Below are 17387 nucleotides of genomic sequence, written 5' to 3' on the forward strand. Positions count from 1 at the left end.
CCCCCCGATCACATCCAGAGCCCATTCACACAGAGGATATCACGATGGTACTGTGTATTCTGATGACACTGCGTTACAAGTGGATGACAGCTCTGGAAATCTGCGACTGTGCCCTGCAACTGACCAAAGCATTCACCTGGCACGGTTTGGGAGGAAGCAAGAACTCTGGGCCAGGAAGCCACCAAAGATGGGATAGGCTGCCTTGATGTAGCTGTGAAATCCTTGATTTAAGGATGTGTTAACACAGGTGAGATTTGGATAGTAGATGGGAAGCTGGGGTGATTTATTAGGTCTCCCTCAATCCTGAAAAGATGTGTTCAAGAAAAGAATGGAGAGACAACTAAGTAGTAGCTAAACAAAAATGAACAATGAAGAAAATGTTCTTCAAAATCCTGAGGAAGGGGGATAAAATCTCTTGAATCTCTTGACTTGCTTTTATTTTATTTTTTTAGCATGGAAGAGATAAGCAAATTCCCAAAGAACCAAATTAATATTTTTCATGTATTATAAAAATGAAAGCCTGTGTTACCATCTTAAGAACCAATAAATGGTCCAAGAAATAAGTGCATTCACTCGTGAAGAGTTCCCACACAGCCTCTTGCTGCTTTCCCAAGTCTGATCCATCAGGGGGGAGTTTCTGACGTGTTTCCATGACTTCGTTCCAGGTCTTATCCTGTACGTGGGGAGAAAAGAGAGAACAACACATTCCGCTCCCCCCCGTGGTTGACCTGCCTGCCGTCTGCTTTCCTTGCAGTGTGGTAGGAACCCTGCAGGCCCCCCGTGTCCCTGTTGGCAGTGGCTCCTCAAGCTACAAACCACAGCTTCTCCCTGTGGCTGGAGAAAGCCAGTCCTCCTGACACAAAGCATGGGAGTTTAAAATGCAGAGAAATTCAAGCTGACGATGCTTGGAATGTTGCGAGAGAATTTTACAAGTCCTGTATTTTATAACCTCCACGATCTGAGAAGCCTGATTCCAGGTTCTGCTGGCAAAGCTCATTGAAATTAACTACTCAAGAATCGAGAAATGAGAGTTTAAGACTCGACGAGACCTTAGAAATTGATTTATCCCAAACAACTAACTTTGCAAAGGCGGTTCTGAGACCAAGAGGGGCAAACCGTTGAAACAGCTAGAGTCATTTGTCCCTTAAGGACAGGATATGTTCTGAGAAGTGTGCTGTTGGCTGATTCTGTAGCTGTGTGAACCTCAGCATGTACTTGCACAGACTAAGGGGGTGACGATGTCACTAGGCCCTCGTGAGGAGACCCCCAGAGGTGTGGCCTGCTATTGACCAACACATCATTGTGCGGTGCTTGGCTGTCTTAATTCTTCCTTAGGGCTTCATGACCTGCCAGAGGCTCTCATTCGCATGACCTGATGGCAGATAGAGTGCCTTCCCCAGGTCTCAGTGTCCTGCCCAGCCCTGGGCTCCTCCCCTGTGCCAGCTGTACTTTGACAACTTAAAATAATGACCAAGAAAAGACAAAGGAAAAGCTGTGCCACTTTGTGAGTGATGCGCACCCTACCTTAAAGCGGCGGAACTCGTAGCCCCTGAAGTCTGTGATCTTCACAGAGGACAGGCAGTTTTCCAGCTCGGCGACCAGCTTGTGTTTGTCTTTGCTCTGCTTAAAGACGAATAGAAACAGGATTTTCAAATGTGAATTCTCAAGGACATGGTTTTGGTAGCTTCAGCATCTTCAGTTGATTCTCTGACATTTACGAGAACAACTAAACCACTAACAGACCCAGCCATGTTTAGGCATGAAGACTTCCGATGCCTTTTAAAAAAAAAATTGATTTGTTATATATGACAACAGAATGCATTACAATTCATGTTGCATAGATAGAGCACAGCTTTTCATATCTCTGGTTGTACTCAAAGTATTGAGCTACATCCTTTGTGCCTTCTTACATGTACTTAGGGTAACGATGACCATCTCATTCCACCATCTTTCTTACTCCTATTCCCTTTCTGAGCTATAGTCAGATTCCTAGGACCACGGAGGAGCTGGTGGCAGAGGCTCATGAGAATTGTCTGTTGTAAACCTCTCCTCTCACTAATGGAAAAAAAGCAAAGAATGGTCATAGAATCAACAGAGGGACCCAAGTCTAGTGCCCACCTCTGGTTGATACCTGTCCTTCACAATTTCAACACTTCTGGACTCTGGACTGTAGGACATTTGCATAAGAAAGTGCCTCTGGCCTGTCAGTTCAATCCCTCAGTTGGCATATGACTAAATAAAACTCACAGTGTTAAATGGACTTGGCTAACACGATGATTCTGTGCTAAAGAACACCAGAATAGGAAAAATGCTAGTTTCCTTAAAACAGAGCTTCCCACTTATTTCTGTTTAGTCTTTATTCTTTTTTAGTTTGTTATTTTTAGAGGTACATAACAGTAGAATGTATTTTGACATATCATACATCATGGAGTATAACTTCCCATTCTTGTGGTTTTACATGATGTGGAGTTACACTGGTCGTGTATTCATATATGAACACAGGAAAGTTATGTCCGATTCATTCTAGTGTCTTTCTTATTCCTATTTCCCTCCCTTCCCTTCATTCTCTTTTGTCTAATCCAATAAACTTCTATTCTTCCCTCCTCCTCACTTATTTTGAGTTAGCACGTACATATCAGAAAGAACATTTGGCTTTTTTGTTTGTTTGTTTTTGGGATTGGCTTATTTCAATTAGGATGAGAGACTACAGTTCCATCCATTTACTGGAAAATGCCATAATTTCATTCTTCTTTATGGCTGAATAATATTCCATTGTGTATATGCAGCACAATTTCTTTATCTATTCATCCATTGAAAGGCACCTAGGTTGGTTCCATAGCTTAGCTATTGTTAATTGAGCTGACATAAACATCGATGTGGCTGCATTACACAGTCTTTATTCTTGTTTTAGAAATCTGACTTTAGGGCTGGGGTTGTTGTTCAGTGGTAGAGCACTCACCTAGAACATGCGAGGTGCTGGGTTCGATCCTCAGTACCACATAAAATAAATAAATAAAATAATTTTTTTTATTTATAGTGTCCAACTATAAATAAAAAAAAATCTGACTACAAAGATAATGTGATTATTGCAAAGAAAATTTGAAAAGCAAAAACACGATAAAAATTAAAGCTACTCATAATCCCCACCATCAGATAATCATTTTTATGATTATATTCATAATTAATTTTAAGGGGTGTCATTTTTACATGTCTTTCTATAACTTTATTTTTTCTTTTTCTTTTTCATAGCTTTATATAGGTAAAATTGAAATACAGTAAAATGCACATATTTGAAGTATGTAATCTAATCAGTTTTGACACATATGTAACCAATACAATCAACATAAAGAGCATTGCCATTACTTTTTTTTAAATTTGAAATTTCGTGAACTGTTTCCTGCATGATTTATTATGTTAAAAATCAATCACCTTAGGATATATAGAACCCCCCCTTACATCATCTATTTTAAAATTAAATGGAGCACTTATAAATATCTCAGAGGTCAAGGAAAAAAGCCCAAGAGAAGTAAATAAAAAGTGCTTTGAACTAAGTGATAAAAGCTTACAATATCAGGATCTGTGGGATGAAACAGTACTCAGATGAACATTTATAACTTAAAGTACTTGTATCAGAAAAAAATTAGAATCATAATCAAATTATTTTCAAATTATGTAGTAGGAAGGAAAAAATAAGAGTAGGAGCCAAAATATATGAAATAGAGAAGAAATAACGCCGCTAAACTTTAATAAAGATCAAACAAGCCTAATCAAGAAAAAAGCAAGAACACAAAAATGAATATGGATGGAAAGGGAGCTATCAAAATAACCCTACAGATGCTAAAAATAGACTAAGGGAATATTACAATTGTATGCTAACATCTGTGATAGCTTACATAACACAATAAATTCTATATTAGAGAAGGACCCACATGCTGCTGAGAAGAAAGTGTATTCGGTCATTGATGAATGAAATATTCTACACAAGTTGGGATAACTTGATTTTTAAAGGTGATCTGTTAAGAACATTTCCTTGATTCAGTATTCTATTGCAACAGCAGAAACTGCCCACATAAGCAGTTTGTGTTATCATTCAAACTAGGAAAAAAACTATCACATAACTGTGTATAGGGCTTTCTAAAGCCAACTTGGCTGCATTTCAGTGGCATGTTTATCACAAATAATTTCTCAGTTTGCTCTCTTGCCTCTGGGTGCAGGATGCTGGCAGGGATCTGAAGAATTTGGTGCAAAGGAATCAACGTTAAGGACATGAGAAGGCATGGGCTCTCTGCTGCTGTGGGGCTGAGAGGGGACCCTGGGATGGGTTCAGAGCGTGCTGAAGCCTGTGGCTGGTTTCTCAGGTGGGGTCGGAGCACAGACTGAGGAAATCTATTGTAGATTCTTTAGCCTCCACAGTAGCAAAGGAATCTTGGAGCCAGTTGGGGACCTCCTACAGAAATTGAGACATATGCCTTTTGTTGATGTCTGAAACCATAGTGACTGTGTGTTGTGGCAATAAAAAAAATCAGCAGCCAGTTGGAAAAGGCAGAAATTGAGACAATGGGAGCAGCTTTGGAGTTGCGGGAAAGTGGGCGCCAGCTCCGTTCCCTGAAGGGCATTCGCTGTGGCTTGCCATGGGTTTGACCAAACCTCCTAGTCAAAGCCTGGTGGCTATGCCAGGGAGAGGGGAGGAGAAGCTTCTTCCAGTGGACACAGTAACTTTTTAGAGTCACAGACTCACCTAGCTCCTTGCTGCTTCTCCTGTGGCAGCCTTAGCTAGGAGAAGAGAAGCACTGGGAGAGCATTTGAGAGGATATGGAGGATGGAGAAAAGTGAGAAGCCAAGGTAGATTCTGGGTTCTCAAATTTAGTCCCTAAGAGGTAATTGGGATGCGAACTTGCAGTAGACACTGGTGACAGGGAACTAGAGGGAAATTGAAGGTTAAGACAGAGTATTTACACTTTAGAATAGTTTGCAAAGAGTGACATTGATTCAGAGAGGACAGACAAGACCTTTAATAGTTCTGATGACAGAAAGGAGGAAGGAATGAGTGTTCAGGTCTGGTGATGGAGACCCCCCACAGTTAGAGGAGTGGTATGATGTCAGGGATAAAACAGACTGAGAGCCAGACTGCCTGAGACGGCTAGAGACAAATCCCTGTTTGGGGGTATAAGCTGAATGACCTCAGGCAAATTATTCAACCTCTCTGAACCTGTTTCCCCACTTGTGAAAAGGGGGTAAGAATGTTACCTACCTTGTTGGATTGTTGTGAGAATCTGAGTGCATGTATATAAAACAAGACATGAACAGACAAGGATATATGTAAATAGAAACAGTGCCTGGTGGCCTGGTAATGTGGTAGCATTACTTTAGCTTTATTACTTATATTTTTTATTGATAGGAAGAAAGGAAGGAGGGAAGACAGGCAGGTAAGAAAAGAAAAATCTGTAAAAGAAGTGTGCAACATTGATGTGGATTATCCTTTATTAGGATATGAATCACTTGATAAGGCTCAGAGGATGAAGGAAGGAAAGAGACGTATTGATTTTAAGGGAAACAGATATTGTGTCCATATGGAAATGGGGCTTTTTGAGCAATGAACTTTCCTTCATTGCTGAGAACCTTTATCAAAGACATTTTGTCATTTCACAAGTCAGCCCTCCGTTTCCACAGGTTCCACATTCATGGATTCAGCTAATCACTGACCAAAAATATTCAAAGAACAATCGTGTCTGTACCGAACACGTACAGACTTTTTCTGGTCATTATTCCCTGAATGATGCAGAATAGCAAATATCTACATAGCACTTGCAAGTATTGGGTATTATAAGTAATAGAGATGATTTAAAGTGTACAGGAAGATGTGCTTAGGTTATACGCAAATACCATGCCATTTCATGTAAGGGACCTGAGTCTTCTTTTTTAGTGTCTCTCCATCACTGCCCCCCCACCCCAGAATGCAAACCATTTAGCATCCTCAATTTACACATCAGGCCTGACCTTTTCAACTGGCATCTTAGATGTCTATGGCCCAGTACTTGGCACATAACAGTCACCCAATACACATAGGGACATGCCGCTCCCTTATGGGGAAAGAAGGGCCTGATCTCAACAGCTTTAGGACATCCTGCCTGTGGCCAAGTTCTTTGCTTCTGAAGGAACATGTCTCCTGGAGCTTCCTTGACCTTGAGGTACCCTCAGGAGGGCCAAGGGGAAGTGACCCCCTTCTGGGACCTCAGACCTGACTAGTGACCAGCCCTGCCTCTGTTCACACAAGTAAGGTGCTCAGGAGAGGCCGCCCTGTCTCAGACCTACCAGGAAATGGAGCACACCCCTGAGTGGCTGAAGACAACAGCCTCAGTGACAAGGGTGTCACCTCATTATCAACAGGTTATGATTTGCAAATCGCAATATTCAGATCACATTTTGTATGAACTTTTTTATTTCTGAAAAACAATCATGTGAAAGTCCATCATATATCTGACTGTGAGAATAGGTAGTGTCGGGGGCCGCGCTGGGCACAAGTAAAGCACCCTTCTCAGCCCTGAGTGATGAAGGTACTGAACTGGCATCGCAGGCCACATAGTGTGCGAAGCAAGTGGGCCTTACCTCCGCTTGGCAAGGAAGGGCTTCAGCCCTGGGCTTGAGCGTTACCCAATGGGATTGGGCAACCCCCTTTCTGAAATTCTATCTCCTGCCTTATTTGGGTGGAATATTCTATGGAATGTCTTTTCCCTGATAAATAGAGGGGTTCTGGGGACACTTCTCTCTTGCCTTCCAGCAAGGAAGAGGACCCTTGAGGTCACAGAGCAGTCCCACCCTCAACCTGAGAAACTCATGTCTGTGTGTTGTGTGGTTTCTGTGTCGTTTTCTTAGCTTAATGTTGCAGCCAGCACCTTTGCACCCAGCTCATCTCATCGGCCCAGCCAGTTGGTGGGAAAGTAGTTTTCCAAACTCTAATTAACAATACTACTACTACTACTACTACTATGGCCACTCTTGATTGCTTACAAGTGCTCAGCTCTGGGGGATGCTCTATGTATATCCCGATTCCCTTATCACAACCACTCTGTGGGGCTGGCATTGTCACTTTCCACCTTTTGTTGGGGGTGGGGGGAATCTGAAGCTGAGGAAGGTGTATCAATGAGCCAAGGTCCTGGGGCAGGAAGTAAAGTAGATGGGATTGAAACCTCGGGGGGATTTTAATTTAGCTACTAGACTTAAAAGGCACGTCAAGACAACATGTGTCCATAGGACCATCGCAGATGTCAGCAACTGTTAACATACTGACTGGAGAGGCCATGTGGGCAGATTTTTAACAGAACAAGGCACAGTGACTTCCCATAAGGCCTCACAGCTGCTGGCTGCCATATACAGGTCTCAAAACTGGTACTGCCAGAGGCCAACATCAGTCTTTTCCCTTTCTCCAGAAAACAGGAGTGTGGGGTGCAGTCATGATCATGAATACTCCCCCCTCTACCCACGGCCTGCCAGGAAAGGCTTGACTTGTCCTAGGCCGTAAGGACTCAGGGACTGCTGATTTAGATTTATTACTCTTCAATAATTGACGGAACCAAGAACAAATTAAAAAACCCACTAGGATTAATCCAACAGACTCTCCCAGAAATAGAAGTGTATTTGTGGAATCTGTTTCTGTAATAGCTCATGAATTTTTTAATGTTCCCAGTATATATGGCGCTGCCTGCAACCCGGGGCACACACTCATGTAAGTTCTACTTCGCGGGGAGAGGTGCGTCCTCAGTCATACCAGGGTATAAATTCAGTGTTGTGAAGCATCACCATGTTAGAGCTGCTTCACGTTTTTGCAGAACTCATTAACTGCTGGCAATTAGCACTGTTTTGCTGCACAAAATGACACCATTTGGCATGTTCTATCGCCAATACTGTGGATGTGATGATATCATTTACATTTCATGTGCCATCTGCTTTTAGGCAGAGAGAAAGCAGAATAAAGAGACTCTTCAGCCGTTTCTTACTTTCTTAGCTACAGGAGGCTTAATTAAAAACAAAAAATGACAACGTGAGACACTTACCACTCCTCTCTTGGAGAAAGGCCATCTTGTTTTCTTGGATTCTGGTGGGTGAAATAAAAGCAAACATGTTGTAACTCAGAGCAACTGGTGACAGATCCTTGCAGGGCTTCGTGAAGTTTCCTTTTTGAAAATAAGCCAAACAGAATTCATCCTGCTTTCATTCTTTTGAAAATACATAGAATGAATATTTATATTTTTGCAAAGGAGTGAATGATGCAGTGTCTGACCTGGTTCTGCTGCCTAAAGATGAATCATGCAGGTACCAGGAATTGAGCCCAGGAATGCTTAACCACTGAGCCACATTCCCAGCCCTACTTAGCATTTTATTTAGAGATAGGTTTTCATTGAGCTGCTGCTTAGGGCCTCCCTAAGTTGCTAAGGCTGGCTTTGAACTCACGATCCTCCTGCTTCAGCCTCCCAGAGCTGTTAGGATTACAGGTCACACACCTGGCTCATGCAGGTCTTTACTAGGGTATTGTTTAGATTCCTTTCCATTATCACTTGGGGAGAAATCTATGAACTGCAATAAAGATGTTGAGTAATGGGCTGGGAAAAATAGCTCAGTAGGTAGAGTGCTTGCCTTGCTTGTATAAGGCCCTGGGTTCAATCCTTAGCACCACACACATACACACACACACACACACACACACACACACACAAAGATGTTGAGTAATTATTAGAGAATCATAATGCTTTTGGGCTGAAAGGGCTGGGCCCTCATTCTTATGCCATATCCCACCACACAGACTTCAATCACGTGACCAAACTTGAGACTCAGTTTCTATTAACTCAGGAATCCCCAGATGCTGTTAAATGAGGATTCCTGAGATAGGGGACATCAACATGACATCACCAATCTTTATATGTTGTCTTGTTGCCATTGGCCACCATCCAAATCATCTTTAGGAGTGGCTTTGGGATGAGAAGAGAGTATTGTTCAGTCACACATTCTTTTGGTGACCAGGTAATAAAGATCTTTTGGTCCTTTTCTGATCTTTTGGTTTTAATGTTATTTCTGCTGCTCAGAAAAAAGCTGGAAATTCCCTCTTAGATTTATAGGATGTTCTGACCACTGGGTATAGAAAATAGAAGTCTTATTGGTCTGTCTGTCTTTCAGAAGTCTGGTTCATTGGGGGTGTCTTTCGAATGTTCAATCAGACAGAAGTAATTACAACATTCACTCAAAGGATGTGTTTGAGGGACCTGCTCTACTGTAACCTTGGATGAGACCTAATCAGCCCAACTGAGTATCCTCTCATTTATTATGACCACATTATTGATCTTTATAAATGGGAGAGTAGGTAAAATTTCCTGTAGGGACAAATGAGATTCTCTATACTTAGCCCTCAAATGACTAGTGGTAAATTATGCAATTCAAAATGCAATATTTGGGATCCTTGGCAAATTTCTCTCCTCTTTTTTTCCCCCTAATTTTGAAAATAATTCTGAATACTTCATAAATATTCAGAAAAAGGTTTGAATGAGTCTTTGTTAAAACCACAATCTTTCATTATCTATCTTAAATATTATCTTTGCTGAATTAAGCTACTTTAATAGTATCTGAAGGTGGCACATATGTGCATCTAAGCTTGAGAGACCCTGCCATAGACCGTGAACTTGGAACATGAGACCTCTATTCTAAACACCTTGAGGAGCGGGCTTGGTGGGTTGTGGTAGAGAACATTGCTTGTCTTCTGTATTATGTGGTGCCTGCTATGATCCCAGGCACACAACTTACAAAACAGCTAGTATGAAATGGAAGCATCACACAGCCATCATGACCTTGCTTCTCACTGTAGTGGTCCTCAAACTTCAGCTGGTACCAGGGTTTTGCAGAAAGCGAATTGCCGGACATCACTCTCAGAGTTCCTGATTCGGTATGTATGGGATGGGACCCCAGAAGCTGGATTTCTCACAACTTCTTGGGTGGGGGATGCCAATCCTGCTGATTTAAGACTAGTCTTGGGGACCCCTGATCTAGTTGTTCATGAGTGTGAGTGTTTATGAAGCATCATGAAACGTGTACTAACCTATGTTAAGAATACACTGGGTTCAGAACTACTTCTGCCTTATAGGGGTGGATCCTGAACACCCTCTCTCCCCTTGGTTTGGTTATTTGCGGTGTGGTAACATAGGGGACAATAGATGTTGGTCCTTATATGTTGTGCCACAATAGACAGTAGCTGTGGAAGAGACCTACACAGAATGAAGAGCTGTTCATTCTTCTGTATTCCTGGGGCTTCTGCATTCCACATCCAGAAGGCTACATCTGCCCATGTTGGGTGACTGATACAGACTGGTGGAAAGAGCTGGGGACCAGAAGTCTGGAGCTTAGATCCATTCCCTGGACACTAACCAGCTCACATGGTGACTAGGTTGCTTCTCCTTCTTGGGTCTCACTTTGCCCATATGTGAATAAGGAATGAGCTTGATTATTTTCAGACTGTTTTACCAGGTATCCAAAGTTTCTGGGGATTGCCTGGTGTGAGTCTTTTGGGTCTACTAAGATTTAGTCAATGCAACTTTACCTAGATCTATTTTATACTTTGGATTTTCATTAAGTTAAGATTTTTTTAGGTAAAACATCCAGCTAGGAACAAAACCAGCTTAAAGCTACTATTATGGGCAATCTTTAGACCTCATTTTTAGCTATCAAAGACTTCAGTTTTCTCACCCTCAGAACCATGAGGAAAGCACCCTGAACAACTGCTCTTTCCTTTCACAGCTGAGGAGTCAGCCCCAAAGCTGCCTTTCCCTGTTAGACACTAATCTGTTCTACCACCTTTGCTACCCCCTGGGACCACTCTGGTTGGAAAGGACCAAAGTGAGGCTGAAGTTCAGAAGTGGGTGGGAGATAAGCTTTGTAGCAATTATTGGCAAGCTGCCCATCATCCCAGTAAGGACACTCTGGTCCAAAATGGTCACTGTCACTGATGCAGCTCTCCTGGGTCCTCAACTTGGAATAAATTATGACAAGAGGACATCGTGAGGGGAGACCCATGCTTTATCCATCTCTGTAAATGGAATGCCTAAAACCAAGACTGGGAGTCAGCTATTTCCGGTCCTCTATGCCTGGGTCTGTTCTAATTGGCGAGACTTCTGTTCTAACTGGTCAGTGCACGTATTTCACGAGTTTTTAAATATTGGGAACATCTTCCTGGCTTATGGCATTATCTGTCCCAGAACAGGCTTATCATGAACATAGGCTGAATGAACAGGACCTGGATTCAGCAGCAGTAGTGGGTGGCACAGGTAATCTGCAGCTCCATCAGAAACCAGAAGATCCCCGGGAAACACCTCGAGTCCAGGTAAGTTCAGCACCACAGAACTGCGCCTGCGCTCGTAGAACCTGTGCTTAAGAGAGGAAAGACGAGAGCTCAGAGCTGGGGTGCAGGTGGGATCATTGTTCAGACCCTCTCTGGTCACATAGACGTGGCTGCTCACCACCTGATATCTGTCCTCCTAGGAAAGTCTCAGGACCGCTTGAGGATCCAGGCACAGGTGGCCACAATGACACACACAGACTACATTTACTGGCCACCTCTTTGGTCCTTATTGACCATTTATAATTTTAACTAATCCAAACCAGAAGAGGCCATGTAGAAATACTAACATGAATGTATCTATTTGCTCTGATTGGGAAGGATACCAGGAGGAATTCCTAGTATCAAACACAAAAGTCTTGCCAATGAGGCACACTGCCTCAGAAGTGAGTAGGATGGTAGAGGTGGCCTCTGACACTTCTAGTAATTCAAAGCCAGTTGTTTGAAGTCAGCATTGTTATTTTTCTTAGAGAAAAACAAGAACTATTGCAGGAAAAGCTTAGCAAGTATATATATATATATATATATATATATATATATATATATATATATATATGCCTCTCTTTTCCTCTACTCTGTTTCATGAAATTTTCTTTCTGTTGGATGTTCACAAAATCAATAATTTAAGTATCAGACACAGTGGGGAGAAGGTCCAAAGTCACCGGGCATTTACAAAGTGCTATTCAAGGAACACAGCTGGAAGGGCGTCTGCCATGCCGGGAACTCGTCTGGTACAACGAATTCTAGAGATTCTCCGTTTCCTCATCAGGACCATGCAGGTATTTCTTTAGTCTATTCTATGAAGCAGAAGACACAATTCCTTCTATTCACTGACAGATGTGATCTCGAAATTCTCTTTTAACAACCGACCATCTAGAATATAGGCGACTTCATGTAGATAGAGATTTTGGCTAATCCAAAGCAGAAGTAGTCATATGGAAATGTCAACACAAACGCTGAGGAACTGCCCAGGAAGTTGAGAGCTCAGGTTTGTCTTGCCCCTTTAGTTGTTATGATTTTGTTCATTGTCCTGTAGCACCCCTGCCTCCCCTGTCTCCCCTGTCTCCCAATTAGCCATGTGTGGCACTCTATGAATCTCTTAGTGCAGTTCTTTCTCTGAGCCTTCCACTTTCCTACCTGCCTGTTACTCTAGACATACCATGCTTTTAACCAAAGTCCCCTGGTTCTGACCTTCCCTGAGTGATAACTTTCTGCCTGTGCTTTCTCTCTTGCCTCTTAATTGTGCCATCTTGGATCTCATGGTTTCCTTCTTGTCTAGATGTCTGATGTTGGGGACTAGTCACGTCCTTTCATGTCCATCATGCTGCTGAACAAAATCTGGTTTACTTCAGCACCTTCCGTGGAACTTATTATGAACACCCATCCCTACGTCCCACCTTTGGGATCTTGATTCAGTAGGTCTGTGGCCAGCCCTGGTGTCAGTAGTTTGACTCAGTTCACCCTAGAAACTCACCAGAGTCAGAGAACAAACTAATTTTAAGGCTATAAATAACTTGATATATACCTTTCCTTCCTTGATATACACCTTTGCATTTTAAGGATTATTTCAAATGTTAAGCCTTTGGCTAAAAAACCTTTCCATACTGGTAGTAGGACAAATTGTTTAGCACTTTCTAATTGGTAAACAACTTAAATCCGGTAAATTTCTACAAGACATATGAAGAACGCCTCAGCCTCTGCTGTCGGCATATGAGAAAGTTTGCTGCTTTCTCATGCTTGCTCCAAAGAGTCTTTGCCAATTCTCTCTGGGACCCACTGGGTCAGGCCCTCAGCATTTTGTCCATAGTGACACGATCACCTCTTAACTTTTACCTTCAGCTGCATCTTTGTGATTCCTGTGCACAGTCACTAAACATGAGTAATCCACAATTTAAGTCCGACCTCGATCCCCTCTGCCTGCAGAAGCTCTTCATCTTATACCAGAGAAACACATTGTTAAGCCATGCACCCAGGCCTTCTGTGATACTCTTGATATTTTTTTACTTGACAATTTTTTTTTCTGGAAATAGGGAATGGTTTGGAAATCCTAACAAAAATGGTGTTTTACACCTCTGTACTTTGGGAGTGTTTTGTCCCTTCTGACCCTCCCAAGCTTAATATGAAGAGATGCAGGCCCATGGGGTACCTATGTTAAGTAGCTTAAAAGGGAAACACATACATAAAATTTGGCTCAGCTTCATTCCATTATCTATATTTCCTGGGATTTAAAATTTGGTTTTACTTTCCTTTCTCTGATTTTCTCAATGCTTGGTCCTTGATGAACGTGAATGAATGAAACAATCCTCTGATCTCCTCCCTCATGGGAAATGATTTATTTTATAAGGTGGTTTTGTAGATTCATATCTTATTTCCTCTATTATCCTAAGCTCCTAGCTCCTGGTTTAAATCCTGCAACTTTGTAAGGATTCAGTAACATTTTTCAGGTAAATGGAACAATAACCAAACCTGTACAAGCTTAGAGCAATGAGCGTCCTTTTCGAGCACAAACTTCTGCAGAATGTGTGCTCCAGTGATGGTTAGCTTCATACTGGTCCTTGGACACTCTCTGCACCGCATGCCTCCATGCCTTGGTCAGGTAGTTCCCATCTGCCTGCCCATCTCCACTCTGTCTTACTGGCAAATTCCAGCATAGGTATTCTTCCCCCAGAAGTCTTTCCTGATCCACTCAGGAAAGGTCAATTCTCTCCTCTGCCACTCAGAAAGATTTCATTGAAGTCTCTAACTGGGTCTTTTTTTTTTTTTTTGTGCGGTGCTGGGGATTGAACCCAGGCCCTTGTGCATTCAAGGCAAGCACTCTATCAACTGAGCTGTATCCCCAGCCCTCTTACTAGGTCTTATGCCTCTAATCACTGAGCATAAAATCTGACACAGAGCAAGTACTCAAATAAGCTTGTTGAATAAATACATATTGGCTGATAGAATAAAATATTGACAGACTTCAAATGAAGGTTTTATATTCTGAATCATAAATAAGTAATTATATGTATATAGAAAAGCCAAATATAATTTGAGTCCCCCCTACCTCCCCACCTTAGGTCCCGTTATAGGTGGTTAAATTGCCACTATCCATGTCTCTCTAGCCTGGGTAACTCTAGCATAAGGGAACTGTTTGGGACCACACAGGTCAGGTTCAGAGTTGAATTTACACATATGGACCTGCCTGGTACAGGTCTTGAGCCATGACCTTGGCTCTTTGTCTTTGTGGTCAAAACCCCGTGATGCTCATTCTGGGAGGTAGAGATGCCCCTGGAAAGGCATAACATAACCTGTGTGGATGTGAACATTTTTTGTTCATCAAGAAGGCATAGGGTTAATAACAATATCAAGAACCATAGCTGTTACCATACAGAGACCTAGGAAAACAATTAGAAAGAATACTTGCCCCCTGTAATATGAAGAGTCTTGGATTGGTGAAGAATATGTGCTCTTGCATTCCATGCCTGGTGGTGAACTAGATTTCTGGGGACCTGAAAAAGACCCTGATCTGTGTCACATGGAGTTGCTCAGATCATTGGATTAATGATACTAATGCAAATAGTTGTAATGAGATCAGCATAACTTTAAATTTAGGTCTCCTGTAGGTGTGAGAACACATGCTTGGTTCCAAACTGACGTCTCATTTTTGCTGTTCTAAATACTGGGATTGCTCCTTTTAAAAAGCAGCAGGCAGGCAGGATCATTGCCCTGGGTTCTGGATTGATTATCCACTGGAAGTGAGCATTGTAATGAGTTCAGACTCTTCACCCACCTTCCCCAAACAAAATAGTGTGTGCGTGGGGTAGAAGTGTCCTGGGTAAAGGCAGCAGGAAGCAGAATTTTTAGAAATCTGATTTTCTCATGAGGAAATTAAACTAGGAAATAAAGTAATAATAAATGCAAAATATTTAGGGTGTGGCTGGCAACCTACTGTCACTATGAAAGTACAGTGCAATCTATGCTGCCCTCCATTTGTTTGGAAAAATACAACTAAAGAAATATCTTTGAGCAATGCATTTCTTGGTTGTTCTTTTCTGGTCTGATGCTTGGTTATTTTGATTCTTTGCTTCAGGACAAATTTCTGAATCCCTGGGGCTGTATAACTGGGTGCCTCACCTAGACTTTGCAGCCCTCTAGGGCTTGACACCCCTGCCTTGGCCTGCCCACCCCCACTCAGAAACCCCAAACACTAACCCTGAGTTGCGATGCCCCAAGCCGGTCAGATCCGAAGGGACTAGTCCCATGGTTGCAGGAATAATCTTGTCTCCCTCCTGGTACCAGAATGTCTCCTTATTCTGTCCTCTGCTGCAGATCGGAGGATCCATGGTGTGGGCTGGGACAGAAACAATGCAGAGAATCCAGGGAATTCCCCCCACTGCTGATCAGGCCCTGAGCCCATGAGTCAACGCTCAACAATGAAGCTGCTCTGTCGTGTTGGTGCCAGGAAAGTTTCTGGGTGCTAGAAATGTGCCCCCCAGTGGACGGACGCCCAATGCATACATTTTGTTGGTCTTGGTGACTATTACTCTTACAATCAGCCAGCAATTACTGAGCACCAGTTTTTCTAGGCACTTTGTTAAGTACCTACATGCATTATAATCAGATGGATTTCTCATAAGCACCCCAAGAAATGGACATTCTCATTCACATTTTAGATCAAAGGAAATCGAGGCTTAAAAAGATGGATAAAGGGCTGGGGCTGTAGCTCAGTGGAAGAATGCCCACTTCGCATGTGTGAGGCACTGGGTTCGATCCTCAGCACCACATAAAAACAAATAAAGATACTGTGTTCAACTACAAATAAAAAAAATTTTTTTTAAAAGAGATGGATAAAGAACTTGCCTAAGGACACATTGTTTTAGTGAACGACAGAACCAGAATCCAAAATTCAAATATGAAGAACCAACACCAAAAGGATTTGTAAATAGGAAGAAGAGAAAGAGATATGGCCAATCATTGTAAAGGACAAATACTTTGAAAAGCGGATATAATGATGGTAACTACTTTAGTAAAGGAAGGAGTATAATAGGTTGAATGGTGGCCACCCAAAAATATATGCCCATATTTTAATCCTTAGAACCCATGAATGTGAATTTCTTTGTCAAAGATGTCATTAAAGAGATGAGATTATTCTAGATTGTCAAGTAGGCCCCAAGTCTAATGCCAAGTGTCTTTATAAGAGATAGCTAACGAAGAGGCACAGAAAAAAGAGAGAAGGTCATGTGAAGACAGGTGGACAGTGATTAATAATGTGACATAATCACAAGCTCAGGAATGCCTGGTGAAGGGGCAGGGAAGGGTCCTTCCCTAGATTAGGATTTCAGATTTGTGGCTTCCAGAACTGAGAGGATACATTTTTATTGTTTAAAGCTACCTGGTTTGTGGTACTTCATTACAGCAGCCACGGGAATCCAATACTGGGGCCATGTAGTTGGGCTCAGGACTTAGATTCCTGATGTGACCTATATCATGTGTGACCTTAGGGTGTTGCTTCCTTGGGTCTCCAGTTCCCTATGTGGAAAAGAAGTGTGGTGAGACCCTTTCCGGTCCCTCAAGATAGAGGATTCAGTAGCATCATGCTCATTGTCCCTTCAGTGGGCAGTGGACAGGAGTGGTAATTATGGGGTAGTAATTTATCTTGGCAGAAATGTTTGAAGATGAATAACTCAAAGTTCCCCCTTTAGACATATGACTAATAGATCACTTACATTTTGAAAATCTTCCTTCTATACAGTGGATTTAAAACAAGGACTACTGGCTTTAATTCCCAGGTGCAGTATTTAAGGGAGAACAATTAAAAAGGCTAGAGCATATGGGAGGCAGGTAGCAACTTCTCTACGGTGACATGTGACCCTCCATGGAACAAAATCTCACTTGAATAAGGCACAGTCTCATCTTGTCCCTTCCTAAAAATGTTGCCCAATGGTTTTCTATCAGTCAGGTGGTTCTCAGGTTCCTATTTCTCAGAAACTATAATCCTTGATAGTAAAAGCTGATGGTAAATGTAGCCTTTTTA

The 17387-nt window shown here is 42.2% G+C and overlaps 1 protein-coding gene across 4 annotated transcripts in view; it reads right to left on the reverse strand.

Moving 5' to 3' along the window:
* LOC114088460 (pleckstrin homology domain-containing family G member 7) overlaps positions 1 to 15772 on the reverse strand; it is a 46613-nt gene extending 30841 nt beyond the window's left edge. For 2 of the 4 annotated variants that reach the window (XM_071609650.1, XM_071609648.1), the window contains exons 1-5: positions 15566 to 15772; positions 11273 to 11400; positions 8052 to 8092; positions 1525 to 1623; positions 530 to 673 (exon numbers count right to left, since the gene is read on the reverse strand). In XM_071609650.1, coding sequence (XP_071465751.1) covers positions 530 to 673; positions 1525 to 1623; positions 8052 to 8092; positions 11273 to 11400; positions 15566 to 15696 — 543 coding nt within the window. In that variant the 5' untranslated portion in view covers positions 15697 to 15772. Of the gene's footprint in view, positions 1 to 529; positions 674 to 1524; positions 1624 to 8051; positions 8093 to 11272; positions 11406 to 15565 lie in introns of all 4 variants that reach the window. The other 2 variants (XM_071609649.1, XM_071609651.1) reach the window with 2 other exon arrangements.
* Positions 15773 to 17387: the final 1615 nt, after the last annotated feature.

Source organism: Marmota flaviventris, chromosome 3, assembly GCF_047511675.1.
Source record: "Marmota flaviventris isolate mMarFla1 chromosome 3, mMarFla1.hap1, whole genome shotgun sequence".
In the NCBI taxonomy this organism is placed as follows: domain Eukaryota; kingdom Metazoa; phylum Chordata; class Mammalia; order Rodentia; family Sciuridae; genus Marmota; species Marmota flaviventris.